This window comes from Galeopterus variegatus, unplaced genomic scaffold (assembly GCF_000696425.1).
Source record: "Galeopterus variegatus unplaced genomic scaffold, G_variegatus-3.0.2 Scaffold3589, whole genome shotgun sequence".
In the NCBI taxonomy this organism is placed as follows: domain Eukaryota; kingdom Metazoa; phylum Chordata; class Mammalia; order Dermoptera; family Cynocephalidae; genus Galeopterus; species Galeopterus variegatus.
In genome coordinates, this window is record NW_007729700.1 from 4,992 (window position 1) to 16,857 (window position 11,866).

At 39.2% G+C, this 11,866-nt stretch overlaps 1 protein-coding gene across 1 annotated transcript in view; it reads right to left on the bottom strand.

Moving 5' to 3' along the window:
* Nucleotides 1–6,349: 6,349 nt before the first annotated feature.
* Nucleotides 6,350–11,866, bottom strand: part of MRPS28 (mitochondrial ribosomal protein S28) — a 114,948-nt gene continuing 109,431 nt past the window's right edge. The window contains exon 3 of the mRNA XM_008585474.1: nucleotides 6,350–6,636. Within this exon, the coding sequence (XP_008583696.1) occupies nucleotides 6,468–6,636 (169 nt within the window). The 3' untranslated portion in view covers nucleotides 6,350–6,467. The remainder of the gene's footprint in view (nucleotides 6,637–11,866) is intronic.

The window sequence follows — 11,866 nt, forward strand, 5'->3', positions numbered from 1 at the left end:
GTTTTAATGCCCACACCTTTGGTTTGATGAAATCTTTCCTGAGTTCATCTATTTCTTGTAGTATCTTATTAAATAAAGATTTTACTTTCGGGCCGGCCCGGTGGCGCACTGCTACAGTGCGCCGCTTGGGAGTGCGGCAGCGCTCCCGCCGAGGGTTCGGATCCCACATACAGACCAGTTCCCGCTCACTGGCTGAGCGAGGTGCGGGCGCAGCACCGAGGGTTGCGATCCCGTTGCCAGTCCCGGTCCGGTACGGGTGCGACACTGAGGGTTGTGATCCGTTGCCGGACACGAAAACAGGAAAAAAAAAAAAAAGATTTTACTTTCAACATTCTGCCTCAAAACTTCTTGCCCCAATCTCTGTTAATAAGGTACATTTTTTTGTTTTCCAAGTTACCTCAGGTGACAGTTTTACCAAATGTTTTGCTACAACCTAACACAAGACATTATTTTTTGAGGCCTCTATAACAATTTTTTTGCTGCCCACCACCCAGTCCCAGAACCGATGCCACTTCTAGGTAGAGTTGTCCCTTGTTTTCTGGAGGGGATTGCTTCCAGGACCCGATGGATGCCAAAATCTGAGATGCTCAAGTTCCTTATAGTCGGCCTCCATGTCTGCAGGTTCTACATCCACTGATACTAAGGGCCAACTGTATTAATTTCTGTGTGTCAGTAGTTTACAACAATAAGCATTTATAGCACTCTCTGGTCTACAGATCTGGGGTGACTCTGATTCAGGCTATGGGTCCATTGGGCTTGGCTCTCGTCTGAGGGTCTGTGCTGAGAGCAAGCCAAACTCAAAAGCATGGTTTAGCCTCTGTTCACATCACAGCCACTAAAATCTTATGGACCAAGGCAAGTCACATGGCCAAGTTTAAAGTCAAGAGTCAGGAAAGTATATTTCACCATCATGAGATCATATTGACTATATGGATATACAATATTACCCCATTAGAAAAAAGAATTGTAATCAATAATTAATCTATCACACTAAGTAAAATTTTATTTGAATAAGGATTTCTATGCCTAAAATTTTTAAAAATTCATGGCCTAGATGATTTCTAAAGTCTTTTGTAGTTTTTGGAATACCACGGAAATGAAACCTTTGCACAGGTTAGGGGTAAGTCAGCAAGTGTAGAGAGGCCAGTTATGTTCGGCAAACACTGGAGGTGGGGGGGTTATATATTTCACCACACACCTGGAAGGTGCCTAGGAAAGGCAGGCTGAGGACGCTGCATAGTTGACCCGCATATCCAGAACTAACCCATTATTTACTATGGGCTGTCATATTCTTTTTCATGGCATAAGTTGCTCAGGTCAGACAGACTCATTCAATTTTAAGTTCAAAAATATATTCTAGTACACCAATGTTCGTAGCAGCACTATATACAATAGCCAAAAGATGGAAACAAGCCAATGTCCATCAACAAATGAATGGATAAACAAAATATTGTGTATCATGCAATGGAATATTATTCAGCCTTAAAAAGGAATGAAATTTGGGTACGTGCTACAACATGGATGAAGCCTGAAAACACTATGCTAACTGGAATAAGCCAGACACGAAAGGACAAATACTGTTTGATTCTGCTTATATCAGGGAACTAGAGAGGCAAATTCATAGAGACAGAAAGTAGAACAGTGTTTACCAGGGACTGGAGGTGGGGAGGAATGGCGAGTTACTGTTTAATAGTTACAAAGTTTCACTATGGGAGGATGAAAAAGTTCTGGTGACAGTGGTGATGGTTGTGCAGTGTGAATGTACTCAAAGCTACCAAACTGCACACTTAAAAATGATTAAAATGGTAAGTTTTTTTTGTATATTTTATAAATTTTAAAAAAATGATTTGATTTATAGAAAAAATATATTCTAAAACTGAGTATAAATAGGATAATACACAACGCTGTACCTCTCTACCATAATGGGTTATTAAAGAGTTGACTATATTTAATCATTAAATCTTAGGCCAAATAGAAATGAAATTGGGAAGGGCTGAGAAACTCTTACATCTATATTTCAAATAAATTCAAACTCCTATAAAGACATGATTATGATTAATACTTGTTCAGAAAACAAGGAGACAATTCAAAACTGTAGCGGCCTTTCTATGTCAGCACTTGTATGTTTGGATATTGCAGTGGCCTAGGAATGCCCTGTCCAGACCTCCCGTTGAGAGAGCCTGATTTGAGGCATGTAGTTTACAGACAGCCTCCAGCGGCTGTACCTTTACACTCTACCACACTGTTCACGCTGAGGTGACACTCCCGGGCATCTCCAGTGACTGAGCTTGGTGGGAGTGGTAGAGACAGGCCATTCCTACCTAACATGGGACTCTTCTGATGGGCAGTCTTTGCTCTGGCGCCCCCCATTATCCTGGCTAAGAATGTCAGAGTTCCACTGCAGACTGGACTCTCCTACCTAATCCGTCTTCCTTCGCAGGTGTCAGATTGACATCACAGGGTGAGGTTCTTCCCATCTACTCCTGCTTCCTCTCCCCTACATCCTTCACAGGCATTTCCCCCAGAATTGCATGTCCAACCCTCTCTTAGTGTCTGCTTCCTGGAGGCTCTGAGCTGACACAAACATCGTGTAATAGCTTTCGTTTGTTCGGCATGATGAGTTGACTTATAAAAAAGGAGTACTGGCTTGATTCAAATACTTCCCTTACTTTAATAATATTAAAGGAAAGCAGATTGTTCCCTGAAAACTGGTTCTCTAGGATATCTCAACCTGGCAGACCTGAACTAGATGATCGGGGTTTGGGAAACTGATTTTTCAAGGTTAAATATTAGAGGCCAAATGGATGTTTTCATCACTATTGCAGATGGAGGACATGCAGCACCACAATAAAGAAGTGAATCAAGAAAGAATGGAGCACAGGAAACTGCAGAAACAACATAGGCTACAAGTGGGAATCCTGGAGTCAAAGCATTGGGGGAGATGTGTAGCTGTTCTCTGAGTCAGGCTGGGAAATCAATCCCTGACTATACATTATACTTATACAGGCCTGGTGTATTAGTTTTCCAGGGCTGCCCTAACATATTACCACAAATTGGGTGGGTTAAAACAAAAATTCATTCTCTCACAGTTTAAGAGGCCAGAAGTCTGGAATCAAGGTGTTGGTGTGTTGGTTCCTTCCTGTGGACTCGGAGAACCTGTTCCATGCCTCTCTCCTGGCTTATGGGGGTTGCTGGCAATCCTTGGCATTCCTTAGTGTGGCAGCATAACTACAATCTCTGCCTTGATCATCGCATGGTGTTCTCCCTGTGTGTCTGTGTCTGTGTGTCCAAATTTGCTGTTTCTCATAATACCAGTCACATTTCATTTAGGACCCACCTCAATACAGTATGACCTCTGCTTAACTTGACTACATCTGCACAGTCCCTATTCCAAATGTTACATTCACAGGTTCTGGGTGGACCTAAATTTTTTTGGAGTGGGAGGAGACACTATTCAATTCAGTACACCTGGGAACTTGGGTTTAGATTAAAAACTAGCTTTTAGATATGTGTCATAAGAGATAGGAAAGTATTTTCTGGCGGTGAGCCTTTGAAAATAGGAACATAGGGACTTGTTGCAGGAACTGAAACATTAGAGGATTTAGATTCTGTCTTTTTTTCTGACTACCCCTCCTCCACAATTAAGATGATTACTTGATACTCTGCTTGGCTCCCAGTCTTCAGAGCACAGTAAAATATCTAACTTAAAATATCTAATTTATTGCATTCGTGTATGTGTGCATTTGTCCTACTCCTTTTCTACCCCCACCCCCTCCAACCCCAAATCTTTCCACAGAGGAAGGCAGGTTAGCAGAAACCAAATGCAAAATTGCCAAACTTACATTGGGATGGGAGAGAGAGAGTTGCTTTGGGTGGAGGTGGGGCAGCTGCACCATTGAAGTGGAGTGGGGGAAGGAATCTAGGTTCTTATTTCTCAGCTTTTACCCAGTCCTCTTTATTTTGACTTCCCACCCCCATTTCACTCCCAGATCTAGAAGCACCTGGTACTTCCAGTTCCTGAACATTCTGAGGATTCTGCAGTAAATCAGTTTGGTTCTCAGTTTTCTCTACTGCCAGCTCAGAATTTATCTATCTTTGTTCTGCTAAGACAATTTCTACCATCCATCTACTTTCCAGACTGCAAAATTTTGTTGTTGTCTCTTTTCCTACTTTTCTCACACCTGAGACTTTTTTTTTTTTTTTGGTGTGGTTATTCATTTGTCTGTCTATAAATCACCTATCTATCCACCCATCCATCTCCCTTTATTGTAGTTTTAGTGAGGCTTTGGAAGAAGTGAAGTTAAGTGTATATTAATCTGACATCTTAGCCTAGAATTCCAGGTTTAAAGTGATGCCAATCAATATGATCATGAGGTTTTCTCCTGTAATGTCGAGCTGTTCAGGTGCAGGCATGAAGCAGGTAGACAGATTTAATTGGGGTTGCAGTTTTACTGGGTAACAAATGGAGGGAGTGAGATGACAGGACTTCAGAGTACTTTACTTGCAAGGAAGTAATTATAATGATGTACCCTAGACTCTAAACCTGGATAAGGAGAACACGAAGGAGAGGATGAGTGAAAAAAGGAGTCAATGGATTGGAGTCTCAAAGATTTTTGAAAAAGTGTTCAGTTGGATACATAAAATTAAAGGAGCAGGAAGGATAGTGAGTGGAAGGCTTAAAATTTAGATTTGAGATTTTGGATGGGTGGCTATTGGGTGTGACCTTGGGAAGGGGTGTCGTGGCAGACTATTTTCCAAAGATGGCCACGACAATATCTCTCATCTCAAAGGCCTTCTACAATGCAATAATGTCACAACCCCTTTAAGAGGTGGAGTCTTATTCCCCTCCCCTTGAACCTGGACTGGCCTTGTAACCAGTTTATAACCAACTGGGTAGAAGTGAAGCTATCTGACTTCCTAGGCTAGGTCAGAACAGGCCATCTAGTTTTGTCCTGGCTCTCTTGGAATGCTCACTCTGGGGGAAGGCAGCCATCATGCAATCAATCTAACTACCCCAAGACTACCATGCAGGAGAGGCCATGTGTGGGTGCTGTGGTTGACAGTCCCAGCTGAACCTAACCTTCCAGCCACCCCTGCCAAAATACCAGGCATGTGAGTGAAGTTGTTTTGGGTCCTAGTAGATGAGCCAGCTAGGTACCTCTGAGTGACTTTAGTTGATACCATGAGGAACAAAATTGCTCTTCTGAATCCTGCCTGAATTCCTGACCTACATAATTTGTGAAGTATAAAATGTTTGTGGTTGGCAAGTTTCTATCTTCCATCCAGACCTCTCCCATGCACTGCAGACTCATTATCCAACTGCCTTCAGAACATCTCCACTTAGATGGCTAATAAGTATCTAAAACTTAACATGTCTAAAACTGAGTTCTGAATATTCTTCTCAAACCTGCTCTTCCCTATCTCAGTTATAGGCAATTCCCTTCTAGTTGCGCAGGCCAAAAGCTTTGGTGTCATCCCTCACTCCTTTCTTTCTCATATATTCCATGTCCAATGTGTTAGAAAGTCCCATTGGTTCTATTTTCAAAATATATCCAGATTTCAACCTCTTCTCACCACCTCCGCTGCCACTACTCTGGTCCATCTTCTCTTGCCTGGTTACTGCAAGTCTCCTTACAGGCCTTGGTGTGGCTGCTCTTGCTCATCTTCAGTCTACTCAGCCAACCTACTCAAAGGGATCCTGCTAAAATGCCAGATCATATCCCTCCTCTGCTCAGAATCCACCAACAACCCTCCATCTCAATCAGAGTAAATAAATGCCAAAGTGCATACTAGGGCCTACGTGGCCTTCCTTACCTCTCGGTATCCATCTCCTTCTCCTCTCACAGGCAGCTACAATGACTTCTTCCCTGTTCCTTAAACTGGACAGGCCCAGTTTAGGACCTTTGCACTAGCCATTCCCTTGCTGGAATACTCTTTACCAGAGACCCACATGGCTAGCTTCCTCATTTCCTTCAGAAATTATTCAAAAGTGACCCCCTCTGGGAGCCTTTCATTGACACCACACCTAAATTTCAACCTGTCACCTGGACACCTTTTAACTCTATTCCTTACTTTTTTTTTCTTTCCTTAGCATGTATCATTGTCTAACATACTTTATATTTTACTTATTTATTGTCTATTTCCCCCAGTAAAATGTAATTGCCATAAGGCAAGCAATAGTGTTTAATTTGTTTACTGCTGTTTAGTGCCATATACATGGAGAGCACTCAAAACATATTTACTGAATGAAAGAATTTCTCAGTATAGTTGACATTGTCCCAATAAAGGAAAAATGGGCAAAAAAAGGGGAGGGGGTATATAGCTAAAGAAAATTCTAACAAACAAGAGCTATAATTATGGCTTTCATTTATTATATTTTCAATCCTTTATTCACAATTTTCTAATTGCATTCTTGATGAATATCTAGGTTCAACAAAGAAAGAGTAAACGCACTAAGCAAAGCTCATTTATTTTTCACCATGTTCCTCTTTTGATTTGGAGTCCTTACTGTCCTGGAGTCCTAAGAGAACTGCATCAGCCTCTAGTATAGTTGTATCTGTTGTTGCTCCCAGGAACCTAGATGTAAGTTCAAGATCTAATAGCCGCAGCCGGACCCTGGTTCCTATCTGGTATTTCCTAAACAGTAAGAAAAAAATTCCATTAGTTCCACAAAGCATAGAGAAAATAACTTAAGTAAAATAAAATCCAAATTATAATTTTAATTTGTGTTGGCTCAAGATAAAGAACTTAACACTGGTATTTGAGAAATAGTTGCATTTGACATAAAAGTAATTTGGCTGTATCAGAATTTCATCTTAAAGTTGTCTTTAAAGATTTTATAACCATAATAAAAATATATTCCAAACAAGTCAGTTCTTAAAACTGGCATTTATTTTAATGCATTATTCATTTTTAAAGTCAGAGAGTATCAAGGGGAAAATTTTTTTCAGATATACTTTTTCCTAAAATTAAAATCTTCTTTTAAAGTGAAGTAAAATTTTATAAAAGCAAAATGGAAAAAAGTCTAAATGCAAAGCAATTAGTATTTGGAATTGATTGCACCATTAAAATGTAATGCCAATTGGATGAACCTGGATGACAAAAAATTAAGTGAACTAAGCCAGGCACAGAAAGACAAACATCATATGATATCACCTATATGTGGAATCTAAAAAAGTTGAACTCATAGAAGTATAGAGTAGAATGGTGGTTACCAGGGGCTGAGGTGGGGGGTATGGTTGGGGAGATGTTGGTCAAAGGATACAAAATTGACTCAGTGATTCAGTCAATCAGCTTTGATTCATGTCGACCCTTCCTCCCCTCTTCCCTGCAACATCCGATTAGTTATCAAGTTTTGTTCATTTTTTTAACATAGATATTTCTTGACCTTAGCCCTTCAAGTTTCATCATCTCTAGCTAAAACTTGAGGTGTGATATGACCTTCCTGGAGCCCACTTCTCACAGTGATTTCCATACTTTGTATGCTTAAATGGAAATGGCCTAGTGTTTGTTCCCACATCTATTCCTCTGTCTCTCTGCTTCTGTTGCCAGCACTGCTTGAATGTTCTTTCTCAATTCCAGGTAGAATGCAGCTCCTCCCCACTCCTCTTATCAGAAAGAAGAGTCTGTTGTTTCAATTCCCATGGAAGAGGTTCTGCAGTCACACAGATGTGGATGCAAATCTGAGCTCTGCTACTTACTAGTTGGGTAACCGGGGCACCTTGCTTTCTTTGAACCACAATTTCCCCATCTATACAACAGAGATTCCAACTATTTGCAGGTTTGCTGTGAAGATTAAATGGGATAATATATTGAAAATGCATAGCACGATAAGGGCAAATGTTAGTGTCCTTCACTCACTTGTACTGGTTATCTCTGTAAATGTCTGACTTCTCAACAGACTGTAGGAGGGTACTTCAAAAAGTTCATGGAAAACTGGAATTGAAAGATAATACAAATCTTTCCATGAACTTTTTGAAGTCCTCTCATATGAAGACCCTCAAGTTTTGGCACTGTGGAAGCTGAACGAATGGTTATTATTCAGCTCTCAGTATACATAGTTCCATGTCATATAAATGCTAGCAATCTCCAATTGAAAAATAAAAACAGAAACACAAGAGCCCAGTATTCTTAGTAATTTATGGAAGACAACATTCTGTCCCCATTTTTAGATACAATAGCCTTTAATAATGTGAAAGCTTTTACATTTGTCTCTATAAATTATAGAAACTCTAGAAATTATCCCAGTGAGCTGGTAAAGGAGATGAGAAGCAAGCTGTGGGCCTTTATGTGTGCTGAATGAATGAAGCATCATCCAAATGTACATACTGTGCACAAAACAAAACAAAACTCTAGAAGATTCTCTCACTTCTGCTCTCTGGAAATAGCTGTTGCTAATTTTATGGTTTAAAAAAATTTTTGTATTTATAGTTGTTTCTATGCAAGTGTTATCTTCCCTATCAGACTGTAAGCTCCTTAAGGTCAGGTATTTAATAATATCTGTGTCCCTTATAGTGCCTCGGCGAATAAATTTCACTTAATGTAGTCTTTTGAACAGCAGTTTTCACACTTTCCAGTACATTAGAAGCACCTGGGGTGCTTGTTAAAAACGCAGAAAGAGGACCCACCGAGATGAGCCTAGCAGAACTGTGCAGCTAGAGGTGTCCTCCACACTCCTGAACCCAGAGGGGAGCACCAGCCCGCAGGGTCTGACCCACCAAGGTGAGCCCAGCAGAACCGCATGGCACTAGGGGCTATTCTATGACCACAGATTCTGGAACAGGACCCAAGGTGGTTTAACATAACCACTACCATACCTACTGTCAAGCAAAGACAATTCACCACTACAGTAGCAACCAGGGCCACTCCATAGCCAACCTCAGTGCAACAGAAGAAGAAACCCTCTACCAAATGACCAAATGTCAAAGAAAAAATACTAGAAGTACAAACAAGAAGAAAGGACACCACGGAAAGAATACAGTAATGGTCCAAGTCAGACTCCATGGAACACGGAATCCTTGAAATGTCTGAAAAAGAATTCTGGGCAATGATCTTAAGAAAACTTGAAAAACTAAAAGAAGACTCAGTTAAAGAACACAGTGAAACAAGAAAAAATATCCAGAATATGAAGGAGGAAATCTACAAAGAAATTAATATTTTAAAAAAGAGTGTAGCAGAACTTATAGAAATGAAAGATTCACTCAATGAAATAAAAAACACCACTGAGAGCTTGAGCAGCAGGGTAGAGCAAGCAGAAGAAAGAATTTCTGAGCTTGAAGATGGTCTTTTTGAAATAACTTAGGCAGACCAAAAAAAAAAAAAAAAAAAAGGAAAAAAGAATTAAAAATAATGAGGAAAATCTAAGAGAGATAGCAGACAACCTCAACTACTCTAACATCCGAATTGTGTGTATTCCTGAAGGGGAGGGAGAAAGGAAAAGTTACTGAAAACCTATTCAAGAAAATAGTAACAGAAAACTTCCCAGGTGTAGGGTGAGATACAGACCTTCAGATCCAGGAAACTCAAAGGTCACCAAACAGATTCAATCCAAAAAATCCTCCCTAAGGAGGAGACAAATTATAGTTAAATTTGCAAAGCTCAAAGACAGAGAATTCTACAAGCACCAAGAGAAAAGCATCAGGTCACTTATAGGGGAACCACCATCAAACTAACAGCAGAGTTCTCAACCGAAACCCTACAGGCCAGAAGAAAGTGGAATGATATATTCAAAATACTAAAAGGAAAAAAAAAATTGCCAGCCAAGAATTCTTTACCCAGCAAGGCTCTCCTTCAGAAATGAAGGAGAAATAGTGTATTTTTAACAGACAAACAAAAGTTATGGGAGTTCACCACCAAACGACCAGCTCTGCAAGAAATTCTCAAGGGAGTCATTCATCTGGAATCTGAATAACAGTGACCACTATCACAAATACACAAGAAAGAGCAAAACCCACAGTTAAAACAAAAATGCCAGCAAGAAAGAGGAAAAAACTAAATCATCCCACCTTAAATTTCCAACTAACATTGAATAAGAGAAATTAAAGGGGAAATAATGATCAAAAGATATTTAAAACATCTAAACAGTTTTAATGACAGGAATTAAGCAACACTTGTCAATAACTACCCTAAATGTGAATGGACTAAACTCCCCATTCAAAAGACACAGACTAACTGATTGGATTAAAAAGCTAGACCCAAGTATATGCTGTCTTCAAGAGACCCACCTCACCTGTAGAGACACACATAGACTAGAAGTGAAGGGATGGAAAAAGATATACCATGCAAATGGAAGCCAAAAACAAGCAGGACTAGCTATTCTTACAACAGACAAAATAGACTTGAAACCAAAAAACATAAAGAGAGACAAGAAGGCCACTATAAAATGATAAAGGGATCTATCCAGCTAGAAGACATAACAATCATAAACATTTATGCACCCAATACTGGAGCACCCAGATACATAAAGCAAGCACTCTTAGACCTAAAGAAAGAAATAGGACCTAATACATTAATAGTGGGTGATCTGAACACCCCTCTTCCAGTATGGGACAGATCCTCCAGGCAACAAGTCAACAAAGAGACACAGGATTTAATCAACACCTTAGACCAATTGGACTTGGCAGATACATACAGAACATTTCACCCAACAACTAAAGAATATACTTTCTTATCAGTTCATGGAACATTCTCCAGGATAGACCACATATTAGGTCACAAATCTGGTCTCAGCAAATTTTAAAAAATTGAAATCATTCCAATTATCTTTCCAGATCACAGTGGACTAAAACTGGAAATAAACAATAAGCAAAACTCTAGAAGCTACACAAATACATGGAAACTAAATAATAGGCTCCTGAATGACCTATGGGTCTAAGAAGAAATTAAACAGGAAATCAAAAAATTTCTAGGAACTAATGAAAATAAAGATACATCATACCAAAATCTGTGGGATACTGTAAAAGCAGTACTAAAAGGCAAATTTATTGCAATAAATACTTATATCAAAAGAATGGAAAGACTTCAAATAAATGACCTAACACTACACCTCAAAGAACTTGAAAACAACAACAATCCAAACCTAAAGTAGTTGATGGAAAGAAATAATTAGGAGCAGAGCAAAACTAAATGAAATAGAGACCCAAAAAACAATCAAAAAGATCAACAAAACAAAAAGTTGGTTTTTCAAGAAGATAAATAAAATAGACAAACATTAGCTAGGTTAACAAAAAAAAAGAAGACCCAAGTAACAAAAATCAGAAATGAAAATGGAGACATTACAACTGATACCATGGAAATAAAAAAAATCATTAGAGACTATTATAAACAACTGTATGACAACAAATATGAAAATCTGGAAGATATGGATAAGTTTCTAGACACATACAAACTACCAAGACTGAACCAAGAAGAGAGAGAAAACCTGAACAGACCAATAACAAGCAAGGAGGCTGAAGCAGTAATTAGCAATCTTCCAACAAAGAAAATTCCGAGTCTGGATGGTTTTACAGCTGCATTCTATCAAACTTTTAAAGAGGAGTTAATACCAATTCTCCTCAGACTATCCCAAACAATTCAAACAGAAGCTATTCTCCCAAAGTCATTCTATGAGGCCAACATAACTCTGATACCAAAACCAAATAAAGACACAACAAAAAAAAGAAAATTATAGGCCAATATCCTTGATGAACCTAGATGCCAAAATCCTCAACAAAATATTAGCAATCAGAATACAACATATTTAAAAAATTATACACTATGATCAAGTGAGATTCATCCCAGGGATGCAAGGATGGTTCAACATACGAAAGTCAGTAAATGTGACACATCACATCAACAAGCTCAAGAACAAAGACCATATGATTATCTC